General features: G+C 37.5%; 1 protein-coding gene across 6 annotated transcripts in view; it reads right to left on the reverse strand.

The window, feature by feature from the left end:
- DENND1A (DENN domain containing 1A) overlaps nucleotides 1-21,411 on the reverse strand; it is a 189,819-nt gene that overhangs the window by 126,441 nt on the left and 41,967 nt on the right. For all 6 annotated transcript variants that reach the window (XM_061476666.1, XM_061476663.1, XM_061476665.1 and 3 more), the window contains exons 4-5: nucleotides 12,543-12,592; nucleotides 6,857-6,976 (exon numbers count right to left, since the gene is read on the reverse strand). In XM_061476666.1, the coding sequence (XP_061332650.1) occupies nucleotides 6,857-6,976; nucleotides 12,543-12,592 (170 nt within the window). The remainder of the gene's footprint in view (nucleotides 1-6,856; nucleotides 6,977-12,542; nucleotides 12,593-21,411) is intronic.

Below are 21,411 nucleotides of genomic sequence, written 5' to 3' on the forward strand. Positions count from 1 at the left end.
ACATTAGTTCAAAACATGCATTATAAATCTGTGCTTTTTAATGTCCCAAACTTTCATCCAGATAAAGTGAGAATGGGATGTCCTTCCTTATTAATCTGCAAAACACTCCTTCACAAACAGCAGTTGTGGAACATTTCAGAACAGCAACAAGAAAATCTATCAGTCTTTCCAATAAAAGTATTTAATAATTTCCATAGATTATTATGAAACTTCCATAGGCTTAACTTCTGTTGAGCTGAATTACTCCAACTTGACTCATTACCATGAACAAAATCCTCTCTGCTGTAAGCAAAGTCATCTGGAAAAGTGGTTGGAATCCAGTATCAATAAATACCCAATCTGATTTTCTCCCTCAGATAACTGGAAGCTTTGTGGAACTAAAGGCAGTGTTCAGGGCTTGGGACTTTTTCCTTTACGTTAGAAGGTATCACAACAGAAGTGTGCTGCACTGCAGAGGCACATCCACAAACAGTGTACACAGGCCCTTCAAGCTGTTTGTCCCCTATGCATCAATGCCCTGCCAGTTGGCAAGCCTGAGCCAGGAAGCTGTCAATTCCAATCAAGTTTAGGCGATGCAGTCCCATTAAAGAAGTCTTGCTGGTTAAGGGGCGGCCACTGTTTCCAAAGCATGGGAAAAAAAAGGGGGGGGCGGGGGGGGGGAAGAGGAAAAAAAAGGGCTCTGCTTTCCTTAGATTTGAGCTGGCAACTTTCACTGACTAGAGTTTTCAAGGAGCTATGAATGAGCTTAACAAAGGAGTTCTGTGGCTAGTTTCTGGCTGAAATCCATGTCAACAGTTTTTAAGGTCACAGGTCACACTAACTAACATTTATTCCCAGCAGACCCTGCTCTAAACACAAGCTGTAAGTAGTACAAATTTGGAATTTTTCTGTAATCCCTTGAGATATTCCTGATCCTTCCACATGTTTCTGCTCAATTAAAAACAATTCTCACTTTGCACCACAAGAGAGGCCCCTGCTCAGAAATCTTATTCTACCCTAAGAATAAATGGACAAAGACTGCAATCAAAGGGAAGGGAAGGGGGGAGGAGAGGAACTCACAACAAATCACACCAAAAAACCTCAAATAACTCCATACAGAATCACATTCAGTTAGTTACATTTTCTGCCATCTGTCACAAACTATTATAGATTCATTTCTTTTTATCTTAGAAAAAGAGTGGTGCAGAGCTTAGCTATTTTGGCCAACAGGGATTTCCACACAAATGTTTCTGCATTTCACTTCAGAAGAATGATTTTCATTTTGGGTACAAAAGCTGAATACCCAGTGAAAACTTCAAATTAAGTGAAATTGAAATCAGAGTTGCACATGGTTGTGGCACCTTCTCTAAATCTGCAACTCTGCCCAGGAAGTTTGCGAACCAAAGCAAAACCAAACCATGCAAAGTTAGGTTTGAGATTGGGGTTTTTTCTTGTTTCTTTTTTACTTTAACAAAACTTGAAGCAAGACAAAACTCTTTGATTTCTATCATTACTGTTCATTCAAGCAGAAATAGGTGCTGTGGGCCACAGTTTAACAGATAAAAAAGAAAATCTGATGGTTATTAATGAAAACAATTGTGAGGTACCTATGACAGGGTTACAGGATGAGAGTCCTGGTCCACTAGGTCTGATTACTTCACATAAGCCTTCCCAATCGCAGGGATTCCAGGGAATACGGGCTGCTCCACTGCTGTTGGGGCAGGAACTACCATCACCCCAGGCAGGCACCAAAGGACACGTTCTCAAAGTTTCTACTATTTGCTACTGCTCTTTTTGATAGGAAGGGGAAAATCAGCACATAGGCAGCCTCTGAGGGCTAAACAATTTGGATCAGTTAGCCTAACATTCACCTAATGAACAGCTAACACTGCATTCACCTAACATCTCCCAAAGCTGTTTGTACAGTACCTGGAAAAGGGGAATTTTGTAAACCAAATACAGCATTAAATTGACCAAAATCACATTTGTGGAGAAACTGCAGCTAAAGGGTGACATATTCATCTGCACAGATGGGCAAGTACCACCGGCTGCTGATGGCCATGGCTTTTTTGAGTCTGACTTCTGCTGAAACAGAGAACTGGAAGAGACATTCTGTGTAATCTTGTAACTTAATAAATAGTGAATCATCGTATTTTAGGAGATTAGTGACATCCTGGAAAATATATTTAAATACAACCAGTGGAGAATCATAGATAAAACCATTCATAGATTTTAATACTCTGTTACATACTAGTAATCCAGACTAGATTAAGAATGTGATCTTTTACACAACCTGGTAAATTTCTTCAAAAATGTTAAAACCAGTTTTATTAGCGTTGCTGTAGAAGTGCTGGGGCATTGGGAGTCTATTATTCCTCAGATAAAAGGCTTAATGTATTTTTTAAACTCAAAAATATGTTGCCATAAGAGAAGCACATGTTTAATACTAGGGTCAACTTGGTGAACAGGCCTGTGATTTCTTTTTATCTATATGAATACTCAGGCCACCATTTTATTCTCTTATATAATCTGAAATCATTACACTGACTTAACACATTTAAAGCAGTCCATACCTTTAAATAGGTTACCATACAGTCAACATTGGCACTATTTCTATTTCAAAGCAGTGTGCTTCATGAACACATAGCTTATTCTAAAGTTCAAATAGTCAAGAGTATAAAATAAACAGGCACTTAAAGAAATGACTGGATTCTGTCTGTTTAGAACCTGAAGAATTTTTCAAGCACCACTGACTGGGTCCTTCCCCTGAATTCTGGAAATGTCTCAGAAGACAAAAGATAAAAATATTTCTAAAAATTCAACTTGTTCCCTTTATTATATAAACATTCTGCAATGAGGGTATCAAAAAAGGATTCAGACCGAGTTAACAACATTTTTTACATTCCTAAAGCAGAACTGATTGCACAGAAAGACGAAGTTGTCAGGAGTCTGAGATTTTACAACATCTAAATGTCAGGACAAAAAAACAGCTACAAAGAAAATTGAAATGCACTTTTAAGTAATGTCTTCATACAAGAACTTGATATAAAGGTATTTCATGCTCCAATTTCTCTACAGAATTTAGGATTTCACATGTTCAGCAGTCTCCTCACAGCTGTATATACCCTATTGTCATGTTCCTCACCCTTCTTCAACCATTAGAAGCAGCACAAGTGGAAGCATCATACTCACTGTAATTTCAGCTATGAGGTTTTAACTATCTCCCATTATGAGCAGACCACGTACATGTTTGTCCACTTGAACTTTGAGAAACCAGATTGCAAAATAAAACACCTTACTCCTTTAGTACACTTCCTCATACCAATACAAACTGGTTTATGCATTACTTTTCCATCAAAAAATGTTGAAATCCATCAAAGCCTAAAGAGTTCTGGATAACAGCACTCAGCCAAAGAAGCAAATAGAGCTGAGCCACTAAGCAACAGTGTCCATAACAGAACCAACAAACCAGCTTCTGGACACCTTGATACAGCTGGAGTTGCTAGAAATGTGAAAAAATGAACAAACCAGGAAGGAGATCTAACATCAAAAAATGAGGACATGAAAATTAAGAGCCTCAGCATGCAAAAATCTTAAGAATAAGAATGTACCTATATACCTTAAGAGTATAAGAAAGCAGAAAAATAAATTTATACTGTCCTTTTTTTAATCACTCGTAGGTCATTTATGTTTCAGTAACTGTAATTAGGAGGAAACAGCAAATCAAGAACAAATTCTGAAACTCTACCATCTTCCAGACTCTTTTGTCCTAATGAAAGGACATTACCGGTTAGATTAAAGCAAACCTCTAGTAACAACAACAACAACAACAAATTAGTTTCTTAATGCATATCCAATAGGATTCATTTCATCTCAGCAAATTCCTTCAATGAAATCTCAGGGAAAAAAAAAAAAGCTCTCAACTTTCTATGTATTCATCATTTGGAAGAGAAAATACTTCAAAACCAGATTCTACGTTTTGTAATATATTGCATTGAAAATGGCAGTCCAGAAACCAAGTCACCCAGGAGATTTTGATGTGTGATACATGAGCTTGTGGGTTTTTCCTAATTCACTCCATCGCTTAGAACCTCCAAAACCCCACCAGACCGTCCGTGACACTGGTTCTGTGCTTTTGTCCGCCCTCTGCTGTCTGAAACGCAGAAAGTTGTCACCGGTGCTACAATACCACATTTGATCATTGTAGTTCCATGATCAGTTAGAAATCAATTGAAGAAAAGAGGAAACGGAATAACAGAGGCAAAACGCAGTGGTTCTACATTAACAGAATATCGTGGAACACCTCAATGATGCAGATTTTAAACTTAATCTAAGATTTCCATAGATGTGTGTAACGATGCTAACCACAGGGGGAACAAAACTATGAAAACTACCTTGGAAAGCAGATTTCTAAACAGTACTGGTTAAAACAGCCAAAAGAGTTACTCTTTCAAATGGAATTGCCTTTCTGCTGGCCACAGGAGCCACATCCTGGATAACTTTGATAAAATCATTGCTACTGAACTCCAAGAAGTGCCTTACTGTACTTTGCATCTACATGAAAAAGTCTCACTTTAAAACTCCAAGTCCAGACCTTGCCTTCTGGCCCTCCAAATAGCGCCTAGCTTTAAACTGTGCTTCCTGACTGCTGAAGAATTTTTTTTATAGCACTGGCTGACTGAAATGGATTTCCTTTTCTTCCTGTTTCTCTTCAATAATGAATCTGTGATGATGAATGTGATGAATTCTTCCAAACTGTTATACCATGACCAGACCCATTAAATGTCTGACTCATACACACATGACTATCGTCTCTAATAATAAAAATCATCATCTCAAAGCTTGCTGTCATCCAACCTGTCACTGAAAAGCAAATAAACATTTTTTCATCCCCACTTGCTTTTTTGTCTCATTCTGACATTCTTCAACATGTTTTCACCCATCCATTTACCATGCAACATCCTTTAATCCATAATGGACACTGAGAAGAGTCACATCAACAACAGGTGCTGCAGACCTGGGAACAGAGCAAGTGAAACTGTGTAATGGTGATTTACATTACTAATTGTCCTCCAAAACTTACTGGCATGTGCATTAATGATGAACTTTGATCTTCTCATTAGTTCACGGGAGAAAGAAGTGATAGGAATGAAACCAGGAGTTCCAATTCATCCACTGCTGTAACTGCACGGAAGTCTCTTTTTTGTTGTTGTTTTTTGGTTATGAGTTGAAGCAGAAGGCATTTAACTACAACATAACTCCTCCATTTCTTCCTGGCATTCACTCAACATAAGGGAGCTGACAGCAAAGAACTCTTATCCAGGAGAGATCAAGAACGGACTCACACTACTCCTCATTCAGATTTTCTTATTAAAGTGCTTCCCCTTTAATTTGTCTTTAATCAAGAAAAGTTACTTTACATAATCAGACACTTCCCATATGAGAGTGAATCAGCACCCTAAAAGAGCTATGGAAATACCCTCCTGTCTTCAGTACATGGTCCCAATTGCTGGATTGCCATCACTAATAATAGTTGAATTGTCAACTAGAGAAAAGAAAGAATGAAAATACTCAGAAAACACCTGCCTCCTACACAGTCAGGTAGCAATTTTGGTAGATTTCACAATAATTTCTCCAAATGCCAAGCTTCTTCAATGAAGGCCTAGTTAGACCACTGCCATCAGTATAATGCTGCAGTACATGGCAACACACATCTGGTATCTTCACCAGCCTAATGCCAGCACAAATGGCACAGACACTCATTTTAAACCTGTTAATCAACCCAGAATCTACTCTGTGGCATTGCTGTATGCAATCCATCCTTGTACTTGATAGGTGTTCTTGTATTTTACCACATTGACCCTGACATTCTCCAGAGGGGTCATACTCAGTAACATGTATAAAGAAGGTCCTGTTCCATCACGTGCAACACATGGTATCCAAAGGACAAAGGCACGTTCTTGTTCTTACACTGGATTTTCTCACGTGAGAAGCAAAACAGAAATGACTGAGACAGATGTCTACAATTGCTCACAGAGGAAGCTGTCCTCATTTGTGACTGATTGAGCAAGGATCAGTCTATTTATAAGATCAAATCTGAGCTATCTTTACCTGAGCTATTTCTCCAAAACTTCCAATTTCTCACTGATATGCAGAAAGCACAAGGCAGACCATTTAAAACAAAACAGGCTGGCGGCCGTGTATAAATCTTCAATCCATAATTCTTAACAGAGTTCTTAGTGGATCTAATAAAATCTCTAAAAACCTGATTTTATTTGCATCATTTCTTGCAGCAAATGAAAAAAGAAAATTACAGACTGTAACTCAACATGTCCGTGGGAGGTCACCAAAACCCACTCTGATAGAGCCTCTTTGCCCATTTTATGTGAAATGCATTGTTCCCAGCTTCCACAACAGTCTTTATTATGACAAACTTCACAAACACCTCAATGGAACAGAGTAAAGCTCACCCATACAAATTTCCAGGATGTGGACAGCATCAGTGACATTCTCTCAGTTACCAACAGATGCTTTGTTAATAAAACTTGCATATACAAATGTCCACAAAATGTCTTAACAAGATCAGCTGTGACAGCTAACAATAACAGCTGCCACCATGCTATGTCATATCACATTACTGCAGAGACCTTTTTTTTTGCACATTGTTAACTCAAGAACATTGACTACAAACAAATACACTTATCTACAGAGGAACTCCAAGTGCAAGATACTTTGCATCACTTCTGCAGAAGAGCAGTGACTCTGAGGACCAGATAGGAAAATAAGTTTGAACAGCTGGAAATTATAATTGCAGTGTAACACAGCAAAGTCAAACACTGGTTCCTAGAGTCAGCCAAAAGCCAAAACACAGACCTACCTTAAGATACAGAAGCAGCTCTTGGCCCCAGAAGATAAGCGACAGAATCCAAACCTCTGTTTGCTGTCAATGTCTGTAAGCACAAATGTAAAGTTCTGCCCAACTTGGTTAACTGCATGGCTGAAAATAAAGAGAGTAAGAGGAAAAAAAAAATTAATGCTGAGCTGACTGTGTCAAAAGTATGCAGTCAATGTCATTGAACCTGTAACATTTCCTCTTTCAGAAGTGTTTCGTGGAGAAATTAACTTTGTGAGTATACACCCTCTAGAAACTTGAATATTCTAAGTTGCCTGGGGAGGGAGGAGTGGGCCTTGGGTTGGCTTTTCTGTATTTTAAGTGTGGGAGGATACTAAAAATGTGTTTCTCTTTAAATGAAAATGGTTATGACTATCAACCACCGTCAGCGCAGTACACACTGTGCAAACCAAACCCATGTTCTCTCATAGAACCCAAAATATTTCCTTATTACTCTTCATTTGAAAATTGGTTTACTCCAAGAGCAAGTCAATGTTTAATAACACGCTAAGCTTCTCCAACACTTGGATATTGACTTGTAGAAGCTTTATTTATCTATCTACCAATTTTGCATGTATGCCAGATACATGATTCCAAAATGTTCAGCAGCTGGAACCACGCCAGGTGACTCTCCTTTACTCTAACAGCTAAAGCCTAGAATAGTGTGCAAAGGAAGATAAGCCAAACCAGAAGCACAAATACAGTGTGCTAGAGCCAGCCATGACTATAGAAATCATCTTGGAGGACTTTTACATGCTTTTTCACAATTAAGAGTAATTTGCCTCAACTGTAAGATCTTAACAGCTCTTCAAGAATAGCACAAGTGAGCTAATAACATTCTCAAACATTGGCTCCTACTCACACCACAGGGGAAAGCATCACTGTAGGAAAGTTTGCCCAAACTGGAACAACACAGTGACAGAAAACAAAACCACAAAAGAAAAAAAACAAAAGCCAAGAACCAAACCACACAAACAAGCAAAAAGCCCCAAACCTGAGCATTTAAAAAGACGTCCTTAAAAATACTGCAATTTGCATCTGTATCTGACCACTAATAAGTGGTGCTTGAAATAAGTTCAAATTAAGATGCTTTACATTTAAAGCATGGCAGTTTCTTAATGCTATTTATTAACAAAATGAAAAACATTCTTGAGATATGACCCCATTTGTCTAAAGTTAATCAAGTGCTTCAGTAGTACAGAGATGCCAAACTCCACCTAAGCCAAGCCCAATTCACCTCCCAGTTAGCAGAAATGTAGTTTTAGTGTTTAACAGAAATGTTGACATTTAGTGGTGAAGCTGGGACTGATGTAATGATGTAATGACTTTTAATCTAATTTCAGATCTCATAATGATACAAAATTAACACTTATTTCAGGTTACTGTTCCAGTTTATCTTGGGTTTACTGACTTCCAGTAATAAAAGTTGAATCCAAATCAGAAAGAAGTCACTGTCCAGTTTAAAGAAGAATCCTTCAGTAGATTCCACGTAGCGAAGGAAAACATGCAGTGATAAAGATGAAAAAGTGCTCCAAATTCACAGGTGAACAAAAAGACGGATATTTAAAAGCATTTCAGCAGTCTGAGAACTAGACAGGGTATCATCATCCTGCTGAAATGTGAAGGTCCACAGAGCAACCATTTCCATAAACCACACTGAGCTGCCAGGGGATACCAAAAAATCCCTGACTGCTGTTGTGTTTTATCTGTAAAGCTTGGATGTAATGTTACTATGGTGATTTTAGTATGGTGTTTTAAAAGGGGATTATATGCTTAATTTTAACAAGGTTGAGAGCAGAGCATGTGTGAGAAATTCTAGCTGACAATTAAAATTATGGGACAGGGAAAAAAAATCCATGCTTCATTTGTGGCAGAGAAAAGCTTGCTTATGGAACAATTGTGACAAGTTGGGAAGTTCCTCCAAAATAAAACCAAAGATTCTTACATTCAGGTGATCTGCAGAAACTAAATGTGTCTGACAGGTCTTGCTCAAGTGTCAGTTCTTCACATGGAAGGATAAACTTCCAAAGATAAAAAGTTCTTTTCCTAAGATCTTAATATTGATGCTTGTTATTCATAGCTCTATTTTCAAACGGGAAGAAGGTCTATTGAGAGCTTAACAAGGTGGAAGCACCTTGAATTTCACCTCTAAATGAGCAGGCAGAAGATAGTACTGGAGGGAAAGGGAGAGCTAGCTATATCTAACTAACACAAATTAATCGTGTTAGGAAATTTGACTCAGGTGGAGTTCTTCACTCCTGCAGTTTGAATAGTCTCTGTCTTGATCCTGCAGCCATAAGAACAGAAAACTCATGGTTCACTGACTAAAGGAAGGGCCAACTAGTCCCTGGTGATTTTGAACACATAAAAAGAATCAATATATAAAGAATTAAGAATCTGTGTCAATGAGTGCCAAAACCTTCAGCCCAGAGAATGATAAGATACACAGATGATCTTCACTATCCTAAAGATCTTGGTGTCCGATCATCATTTGAAGTGATCTGGCAGAGGCAACAGAACTTCTTCAGTTTATGCCACCTGCCTTAGAAAACCTTCAGCCTTAGAAGAGACACACATGGAGGTGAAGATTTATGTCCTTTCACAGCACTTGTCAAAGAAATACCACTGCTTCATGTCAAAGTCAGAAGACCAAGACTCAGCTGGAATAACACTGAGCACACATCTCCCATCGAGAAGTTTCCACTGAAAGCGTGGCACAACACTGCACATAACACAGAGCATAGTTACAGAAATTAAATTTCCCCAAGTAAAAGTCCTCACAAACGGGGTATAAACTGGGGACAACACTCTAGCAGGACTTGAAAACTCAAGTTCTATGACTCATGATGCTATTTTGGGCTCTGAGTTGATGAAAGGAAACTCAGGTTAGGGTTAGAGTCTATTCTTTAGTGACTACACAGTTCTGATTGCTCATATCAGTGTCTCTTTATCACAATTCATACTGATCCTTTCTCCACAGATCTTGAAGATATATCTTACACAGAGTATTACTCCAACAGAAGGTATTATTCCATGTTCCTAAGTTATTAGAGCAATGAGCCAGTATCTCCAATGTTATGTTAAGAATAATAATTGTACAACCTCTCAATATTGCAGAGATTCTAATACTCAAATGGTCGTGGCCGACAAGGCACACAAGTTACCTGGGAGTAGTTACTAAGTATTTGAAGGGCCTTTACTGAAACCACTTCAGTGTTTCTTTCTCTTTTTGTTCAGAATGAACAAAAATATATATATATATATATATATTAAAAAAAAAAAAACAGCCCTGGAGACTAAGAATTACAGTAACTGGAGCTCTGATCCAACACACCACTTTTCAGACACATACAGAGGGATAAAGTCCCACTAGAGAGTGCTAGTCAACTCTGTAAGACATGACTGTAAAGACCCCTCTGACATATAACTGAAGACAGTGCTGCTTCTAGAAGCAATTTCTTTTCATCTCAATGTAGAAGAAGTGTTTACTGAGAAAATTGAGGGGAATATTAAAGCACCAATTAATTTCATTACGGGGCTATCTGCTCACTACCTTAAATAAGCACATAAATTAGTTATTGGGCTATTATTTTGTTTATTTATTTATTTTTAATCTGATTTAAGAAATGTAGAAATAAATAATCAGTAGTTGGTTAAGAGTAAATAGGGACTAACTAGTGCAAATTCATCACTTGCTGTGTTCCAGGAACAGCCTCTAATAATCAGTGTTCAATCCATTCTGAACTTGGAAGCAGCTAAAAGATGAGGAACATTTTGCACTTCAGATGCACTGTATTATTTTCTCCTTATCATAGTCACATTAAATTCACTTGCACTCAGTGATCTAAGACTATTCACCTTCTTACTGGCAGATTAGCTTTGAACTATGTCAAATTTATATCACAGAGGACTACAACAACTATTTGGTTTTATATCTATGCACACACCTACGCATGCATGCACACTTGTGTGTACGTGTGTACTTTTACATCAAAAAGAGAAGTATCACACACATCTCTTTCTGCTGCCATATTCTTAACTTGGGATGTCCTCTACCTTCTGGAGTACTGAAAGTTGATCCTTATTTTTAAATTATTAAATTATGGGTTACGATCTCTCCTTTATGTTCAAAACTGTTGGCTTACAGTCTTTTCAGAGACAGTCTGTGATATTCAGACAAATAAGCAAATCCAGAAATGGGAATCAGTGTTCATTATGTTCTCATTTGCACCCATATGGGTTTTCAGTGTTCTTATCTTTCAAAATGTTATATTGCTGGGGAAACCCAAAAAAACAACAAAACAAACAAACCCCCTAGGTACAATAAACCTACACACAGTAAGCATGAGTACTTCTAGTAGAAACACAGACATTAGAAAAATATATGTAAATACTTCCTAAGGGGAGGGAACGGGGAAAGAAAAACATGATCAGCAAAAAGTAACTCCAAATCATAAATTTTTGTGGCTTTTAAAGGTCATGCAAGTCAAGGAGCGCTGGTTAAGTTGCTCATGTTGACAGCCCAGGATATCCAGATTCTCTTTTCATGTACAAAGCAGATACAGCAGAGGCACCGGTGTCTCCAGCTGAGCCTCACCCATGGCTCTCAACTCTGATCCGCAGGAACCACCCAGCAGGTTGAAAGAACAAATCATCTGCACGATCCATTCAAGCTTTTGGCTTCCCCAAGCCCCAGATTACAAAGTGTAGCAGTGGTTTTATTATGTACACTCCTATCTCCAGAGAAGCACAGCGAGATTTCACCTCCATTTATAGAGAACTATGAAATAGCAGCTGCCTAAGGAGCAAGTATGTAAATAAATATATAAATAAGGGTTCAAACAAGAAATTATATTAGAAGCAGATGTTGATTTATAAAGAAAATCAATTTCTATGGTAAATATCACCGATTTCACTGAAATGAGAAAGATTTCTAGCAGTTTAATCACAGCTAAGGTCAATTCCATCAATCACAACTGTTCAGTGTGTAAGCTGACCCAAGGCAAGTGATTCTGACCAATTAAATGATGCTCGTGGAGGATACAAACAGTGGTGCATCTTTTCAACATTCGAACCCTTGTTCTTTCACAAAACCATCAAAAATAACCCACAGTAAAAGCAAAACTAAAAAACCTAAAAACATTCTGGAGTTTTCTAAATGACAAGAATGAAACATTCCCAGTTCCTGTCAAATCCACTGTAACTTTACAAGTTTCCCCTCCAAAATTAGAAGCCACATTAAGTGGCCACCAAGTAAAGCACCAACATTCTAGCGAGGTCAAGAGCCTTTAAATGTAAAGCATTTAATTCATAGTTCTACCCAGATTTTGGCAATTAAGAAATAAAATACATACACACACACAAAGCTCTGATATTAACACAGGTATTTGACAATTACCACCCAAGTATTTTCCCAACCAAGCATTACACAGAAGTAAAACAAAATGTTCTTACTGCTGCCACTGAACAGCTCAAACTTTTAAAACTTCTTTTTTTTTGATGGTGCCCATAAAAACCCCAGGAAAAAGTGATTCCGAGACTATAATTTGCACTTGGGTGCTTTAAGTCACAGCCAGGCAGACAGAACATTAAGAATGGTATGGTTTTTATTTTCTACAGTGGTTTTATTGACAAGCTTATTTTCTTGTAAAGTTTGAAAAGCTAACACTACCTGTCCACATAGAAGGGGAAACAAAACTTGGTCAAAGTCTGTAGAACTTCCTGTGGAGAGAAAAAGAGATAATTTATACATCTGTCGGGACCAATAAATCTAATATTAACCACATCACACAATTTCACAACTTTACCCTGAAGAAATAAGAGACAGATGAAGAAATATGGGCTTTATCAATTACATGGAAGGAGTACCAGGCAGTCAATCATGTGAAATAATAAACATGATCAAACTTCATTAAAAATGAAAAATTAATCAAGATTCACACATGGGCAGGCAGCAGGAGCCATCCAGCAATTCTCCAAAGAGTAGAAGGAGGTTGGGTTGTTGAGTGTTAACACCTCTCTGGGGACAGTCTCTACCCTGACCATATGGATCATAGTGAATAACACCAAACCACATGGGTTTGGCCTGGCAGGACCACTTCTGCTGGCACAGCTTTTGACTGTTACCTAGGAACAGAGGTCCGGGGGATTAGAGAATACTTCCTAACATCAGCAAGACAAATAACAAAAGATAAAGCCAATAGGTCTCATAGCAGGAATGTTTAACGTTGCCTCCTGCAACTAGAATGAAAATCTGAGTGTTAAAAGACTAAAATAATATGCATTAAAATTAATACAAATTGGTTAAACTACAAACCATTTCCTAAAAGTTACAAAGCAGCACCACAGAGAAACTTTCAAGTATAGCCTTTGCCTGACATCAAATAAAAAGCACGAATATGAAAACTGAAAACATGCTCAGCAGTGAAATTAATCATTTTTAACTTTACAACTTTAAATAAATACAGAAACAGGTCAGTCCCCAAACGGTTGTGTTCACAGACAAAAGCAACCCATTTACATTGTTCCATGATATTCAAAATTTGAATTCTATAATACACCTCCCACCATAAAGGTCTACAGAGATTTCAGACCTTTGCTACCAGCCAATTCACTGTTCATTCTCCTTCACACTTAAATATTTCAGGACCTGAAATGTAACCTATATTTCTGCTTTCAGCTGAAACAAGATAACCCTGATTACATGACAAATCCTCCAAAACATTCAACACTTCTCTGATCAGTAACAATAAGTTATCACCAATAACTAAATTGATGCTTCTCGCTTCATTTATTTCTAAAACCAATGCCATCATTCAACAAATAAACTACATCAATCTAATAACCTATTCAATGAAGCAGAAAACATATTGACTCCCTTGCAAGAACATGTTCCTCCTACATAATTCAAATAAGCACACCCCATTCTTCGCTATGGTTTTCAGGCTCAACTGCTCACAGACTCCTCTTTGGAGGTTTCTTGACAACTAAAATGTGGCAAGTTCTTAAGGTTTCAGGCACAAGCAGATATGGAAACTTTGACTTCTTGACAGTTTATTGATAGATTATTTAACAACCTCCTGTTTTTAAAGAACAAGAAAGAATCTATTGAAGAATGCCATGCAAAGCAAAGCAATAGCCTCCTTTCGCTTCCAGCAAGAGCCATGGCAAGGAGCTACAGAGGTTTCAGAGTAAACTCTGCAGAAATATGGATTTTGATACAAAATAATGCCTTGATAGTAAAGGGCTTATTACTGTGATTGGGTTCACCCTTGTGCCGAATCCCACTGGCTTCCACAAGATCGACTGTGTGCTGAGCAACTGACTGCTTGTGTGCAAAAACAACATCCTGACAAATCGTAACTACTACACAGTTGTCCTTTACCCACAACTGAAATCCTGATGTGGAAAACATTAAAACAAAGGAAAAACCAAACCACACACAAAAAACCCACACACAAACCCCAGAATTTTAAAAGAATCAAGACTGTAACTGCAGGAGGATAAAGTGCTGACATTTTTATTTGTCTTATCAATACAAACTGTCCTCAAAATAATGACTGTGCATCTAGTTTTCAGAAACAAAGCCATGTAGCTGCTAAATAAATTCTGAACTAAACAGTGTTAAAAGACAACAAGTCAGCAATCACCTCGGAACAGCAGAATATATTCTCTCCATTATTTTGATGATTTAAATAATTACAGTAACAGCAAGTAAAAACCTCCACATAATAAAACACTTTAGCATTTCAGCAGCATTGTGTTATTGTAGGGTAAGGGTATTACTAAAAACTTACTTTGCACTTTCCTCTTGATATTAGAGCTTCCTAAACACAGAAAATGAAATTTCCACTTAAAGAAGCAATATATTGAATTTGTACCATTATATACTGCTTTGTATGTTAAAGAAGATTTTACAGTGATATTATTATGTGGCTTTTAGAATGTATTGCACATAATTTACCACTCACTATGCACCGATACTGACCTGCATTGCTTTACAACTAAAAAATTGAGACTAGTCCGGGTTAACCACAGACAAATTTTGTCAGCATTTCAACTATTAAAAAAATAATATCGAGAAATAGTTTTTAATTAACAAAACTGCTGATCTTTTGCATGTTAGAAATACAAACACTGGAGAAGTATTCAATTTGTGCCCAAGTTGCAAACTCATTACTAGAAATGTAATGCCTTTCTTTTCCTTTAAAAACTGCTCTGTTTGGAAGATGAGCAATCCTACATAACTTTCTACCAGAACGCTTTAGGTGGGTGTTACTTACGGCCTAGGAAAATCATCATTTCTTTATGGTTTCAAACAAAAACCGTAACAAAACCAAACCCAGAATCACTCCATGTTGGTATCTTATAATCCTTTTTATGTTCTTACCTGACATGAAACTCAGGAAGTATCAATAGATCATTTGTTATTTTATTCCCCTATGCCTATTTTCTTAAAGAAAAACCTACATAAAATGCCTCTAAAGCAAAACCCCCTAAAAAGAACAGAACCCTCGAACGATCCAGGACATACAGCTGAGAAGCGTAAATTACCCAGTAGCTGAAACCAGTGTCTCTGGGGTCTCACGTGCCAGTTTTCTGGATCAATCCCCAAGTTTATATTTTCACAAATCTTTTTACATGCAGTTTGATTTTTAACATTTTAATGAGCAAAAAGTGCATCTATAGCAGCCAGTCACCACAGTTAAAGTGCAGGGCATGAACTGTGTTCCCGGAGGGACTGAGCCCAGCCGTGTCACCCGTGGCTTCAGGACATACACCACCTGGTTCCTCGTCCCAAGGTTCCAACTCTTTTCATAATCAAAACACTGCTGACATTATAAACCCCACATGGGTTTTCTAAAATCCTTCCCAATCAATAAAGCCAGTACATAACTTATCGGAGACAACACAGAGCTCATTGATTAAGTTTGGTTTCAGTAGCAAAGTTTGCCAAATAAATGAGGCAGGAATACAGCGTTCAGCCCTTTTGTGTCACGCAGCGATTTATGAAGGTGAGGCAGTCTCTGAAAGGATTTCCTATGCACACACACAAGAGAGAGACTTGAGCAGTTTATGGAAAGCAAAGCTGTTAAATAACACACAATGCACACTTGGCTTATGGCCCAAATTATGAGATGAAATAGTAAAGAAAGCTCAACACTGCTGACAAATCTTGCATATTCACGTGTAAATGGAAAATGCAAGCCCTACCTTAACTCAAGGCTTTTTTCTTTTCAAACATTTCACTGTATGCTCCCATTTCTAAGACAATGGAACAACTTCAGAGCCTCTTCAATATACAGGAGTAGTTTATTTCTCTTGTTCAAATGAACATTAGTAACAAATGTCCAATGCTGCAGCTACAATCAAACAAAACCACACCAATAAAATGAAATGCAAATTGATGGTCTAACACAAGAACTGCAGACTGTTGCAAAGAACCTGCTCTTAGAAAGACGTGTGAGACAACAGATTCAAAGTGGAACAAGAAGCTGGAGGGAAAGAACTTAAAATAGAGGCAGGAAACGGTGAAAAATTATAAACAATTGTGGTAAATTATGAATAATTAAAGCAAAACACTCACATATAAATGTGAGTCAGAGAACAGAAATGATACACCATAAAAACCAACAGGTTGGGGACCTGTACTTGGAATCCTATTAGGAAACCTGGGAAAAGCCAGGATAAAGTTGACAAGACTTCCCAGAGTACAGACAAGACCTTTAGCTGTAATTCTTGGGGAAAACAAACCAATCACACAAAACAACCCCCACAACCCTCTTTCAGGAAGTACATACATTTTACAGAGGAACAATTCAAATATTGCAAGAGAATGGAGCATTGCAAATAAGATGAGTTTTGCATGGAGAGAAGAGATGGCTCAGTGATGAAAAAGACGAATGCTGTTTTATTTCCTTGACCTCAAACCAGAGGTGAACTACAGGTGAGGTTGCTGCAAGTGAAATACTAAACAGAGAGGGTGGAAAGACAAATAGTTTTCACCTTATCCAGCTTGAAATACCTGCTGAATCCATGAACGAAACATGGAATCCTCCTCACATGGAGAGGCACAGAGAGAGTTTCAAGAACACATCAACAGACTGATGAAGGAAGAGAAAGAAGAGCAACAAGGGTGAAGAAGAAGATGGTGCCAGTCAGCCTTATGGCACCAAGGCAAGTGAGAAAGGGGACAGGATCCCAACCTAACCAGCAAGCAACTAGGGATCATTTTATATGTTTAGAAACAACATCAAATTTAAACATTACCAAAATGTTACTATAGCATAAGTGCTAAGACATTAGCTGAAGAAAAATATTATCCAATTATATCTGCCTTGTACATTCATCTATCTTATAGCCACAAAGTTGTAAACTGCTCTTATATTGAATTCATCTGTTTGAATCATTTTAAGCCAACAATTCATTAAATCATCCACTCCAAGGGAACAACAGGTTTAAGAATACAAAAAAAGTTGTCAGTGCCTCCAAATAAGCAACCTAAACATGACAACAACCCTGCCTGAAACCCACAGGGTGGTGAAAGAAAAAGCACAGAGCCACTGAGAACATCACAAATGCTGAGAGCTGTGCAGAGCTGGTCAGAAATTCATGTGCATTTTCCACACAATAACAAGCACCTCAGTAACAAAACATTCAACCAGTCACTTGAACACAGCTCTGAGTAACAAAGAGGGATCAGCACATCTTTTGATTTGAAAGTTTAAACTTAAATTTGCATTTATTATTACTGTAAGTTTATATTATCTTACATTTTTCCTAAAGTCATTATCACATATTATTCTTAATTAATAAATGCCATGGAATTATGTAGTTAAAAATCAGGAAGAGCACTGCCACTCAAGCAGCTTATAAAATCCAATTCTCAAATTAAAAAGATCATGCACACAGAAGCCAGTGTCACACAGCCACAACAAAAAGCTGAGATTTTGCAAGATGCTGAAGCAGCAAAAGCAAAGAACAATAAACTTCAACCCCTAAAACTTCAATCCAGGCTGGCTGCTCTAGATTTTAAAGGGTTTTAAATACCTGATACAACACATTCTTTTGAAAAAATAATTTCAAATACTTATGTCAAATATCCTTTTGCATTCATTTTGACATAATCTTTTTACATCTTGCACCAGTACTGAACGTTACTGAGTCTTATAATGGTCAAAATGTTTTAAGAATTAATATTAATCAGTTCTTTAAAAGAATGTTCTACCCCAAAAACAAACAAAAACCTCCACAAACATAATTTGCTTAATAGCATTAATTTAAACTACCTTCAGTTTTATCCCTACCTCTTAAATTCAACTAGTATTCCAATACAACTTTATAGCACTAGTTCATCCATTTGCTTTGTGTTCTAAAAATCCATTAGCTCTTTTTGAGCAATTACAAAGCTTGATTTAGGGGAGGGTTTTTCTTCTACAAAAGTCCCTTCTTCTTGTATGGGGGTCAGAAGGGGAATGGTACCCAGTCTGAAGCATCATTTCACTGAAAGTAACAACTAATTGTTCTCAGGAAAATGCTGGTTTCTAAAAGCAAACGAAAAGCCCAACACACAGATACACAATCCTGGTAACAGGAAGAGCATGAGATAAATAACATTTCCTAAGCATATTGAAGCCTGCTATCATTTAAATATTTTAAACGCACAAAATATGTGCACAGATGGGCAACTTTTCTACTTGCATTACTAAAAACATATTTCAAGATAAAGCTCAAAATCCCTGAATTTTTTAAACCTAATTGTGACTCTGTTTCTTAGAATTCACACCCCAAGGCCAAAGCTTTCCTGCCACCAGTCCTTCAAATCTGATTTGGACATTACACGGGAGGAGGCTCCAAGCCTCCCTGAGGTCTCACTCCTTTTACAACATACGCAAAAACAGTAGATAATGGGCCTGTGCTGAATTCACTGCTCCACACAGCTCCTCCTGGGACACAGGCCTAGCAGATGTGATAAAAACTGTGTCAGAGAAGTAGCTCTAGTTTTTGCCTTAATGACAACTTCAACCTCTCAACTAATAGAACAAAAGAACAGAAACGACTATTACTTTTTGCCAGTAGAAAAAAAAAACAAAAAAAAAAAAACAGAAAGTAAAGAGAAACTAAATATTTAAGCAGCTTTTTTAAAGAGATCTACATAATAAATGTCTTTAAACCCCTACAATAAAATTAAGATTTAGGTTTTTTTCGAAGATGAAGGGGTTTTAGCTAACATGTGGGAAAAAAAAAAACAATTAAAAAGCTGCAGCTACTGTTGTAGGAATAATTGTTCGAGCCTTAAATCATAAAAAATGGAAAAATGATGCAAACAGGCATAGAAAAAAAACCAAATCAGGTCCAATTATGTGCATAACATTGATCACTTGGTGAAGATAAGAAGTGTCAGTACCAGGAAGCTGGAATACTGATTGAATTAACAGTTTTTGAAACATTTAGTGACTAAAAATGAGGAATATATTTACTTCCTTTCCCTTTACTATGAAAAGATAATCACATGAGTCAACTGCCCAGGTATAGTGCCTCCGAACCAAAGCTTTAGATATCTACACTGGTTAACATTTGTTAAATATTATAATTCTGGCTTATGATGACTGGTGCTTTTAGCCGTCGCCTCAAATGCTCTATTCAGCTACCCCTGCATACCCACTTAATCAGCAATCATTGTTCTCTGAGGCAGGACTTTGTTGTCAAGACAAGCACTGAAACCTTTAAAAAATTTCAGAACTGGCATAAGAAAAAAGTGATCTTTGTCAAACAAGGACAAATTTATGCAAATCTTTTATAAACATTCACAAACATTTATTTAGCTTTTGAAATGTTGGCCTCATTTGAGAGCATGAAAATGAGGGGGAAGTAGGAAGATGCAAAGGACAGCTTAGAGGCTGGCACACTACATAAATATTCAGAAGGAAGATTATAGGATTCATGTTAGGCTGTCTTAGGTTTCTCCAAAGTCCACATAGAATACCAAAGAACAAAACTAACGAGAAGTAGAGCAGATGTTAGACAATGCAGCAGCCCTCTTTTCCACACTCACTTGGCTATACTTCGATGCTTTCATTTTTTCTTTCAATATGGTTAGGTCATTCAAGGATTCTCCTATAGACTCTGTATTGTGGCTACAGAGCTATAAGCTGGACCTCTGTCAGCTTTCCAAAAGTTTCCGATGAAAAGGCATTATGCAAATGCTACCTCTCTTACTCTCTTTCAGGAAAAAAAGCCTCCAGTATGCAGTCATTGGAGTATTGGAAGTCCCAGCCTTCATTTCTGTATGGTTGTGTTTGCCTTAGGGCCATGCTGCTTGTTTTGACAGTGGATCCCCCTAGATAGTTGGGATTAGTCGAGCTTGTTTAGATAAACTTGAAATCAAGGCCTTCTCTAGGTAGACAGCTAGATGTAGCTACTGAGTTTCCAGCTGCCTTCTTCTTTCATCCCAAAACAACTGCAGATTCACAGTAGAGATCACAGCCACAGGCTATGTCACATACATAAGTACAAAATTAAAGGCTGCTAAAAGAAGCCTTTGTAAGTCTTAGTGCTAAAATAAGGAATCTGTACTGCATAGTTTAAACAAATTATTCAAGAAGCACCAATAAAGGTCTGCAACGGGTAGTTAACAAGACACCTTCACAAAAGAAATACCCTGTTTACATAAATGGGCGAGATAACGCTTTGTTAATCACTCCTGTAGCTTCCACTGCCCAATCTCCTTAAAAATATATGCAAGTAAATACTCTAAAGCAGCATCTGCTAAATGAGCTCTGTTTATCAAATACGAACTTTATGATCACAGGAGACTATTATGACGGCACTATTCCAATTGGATTTTCAGTCATACAACAAGACTGGGCCAGATTTGAGCTTTACCATAAGCAGGCAATGCAAACCTCAGGAATTCATTTACACAAACAGGTTAAGAAAAGGGCCAGAGCTCCAAACATAAATTAAAACCGAAAATCAAATCCCACCCATGTAACTCCATTACACCTTTATAAATCTGCATTGTAGTTCAGCTCCCACAGGAGGTTCTACCCATTCTTCAAGGGGCAGAAAGAAAAAACACTACTTTGGGCTTTTAAAGATTGTAATCTCCAAGAGCTGGGTGCAAATTCTCATACATGCTTCTGCAGCACCCAGGCACAACAGATGGGAAACGAATTTAAAGGAGCAAATAATCGCTGGGATGTTATAAATAAACACCCAGCAAAACACCCCAAAAGAAAAACAAAAAACTGAGTTCAATGAATAGCAAATATTGCTAAAAAACAACTCCTGTCCAGTGCTTGGGAAAAACAATGTGAAAAACTTGGAATGTTGAAAACTGCCAAAATAAAGACAGCAGCAGAATTTTATGGTTAAGAAACCAAGGTTAAGATTTTGCCACCACCAGCTTCTCTGCCTTTGTGCAAAGCAAAACTTGAGCAGCACCTCCCTGTCATGTTCATATCACAGAAATTCTACTATCTCCCACTGTAAAATTAAGCCATTTCACAGAAATTCCAAGTGTTAAAAAGTATGAGAAT

The sequence above is a fragment of the Pezoporus flaviventris genome, unplaced genomic scaffold, assembly GCF_033815535.1.
Source record: "Pezoporus flaviventris isolate CSIRO_AGI_PZ_B2104156 unplaced genomic scaffold, CSIRO_AGI_Pfla_v1 ptg000097l, whole genome shotgun sequence".
NCBI lineage: Eukaryota > Metazoa > Chordata > Aves > Psittaciformes > Psittacidae > Pezoporus > Pezoporus flaviventris.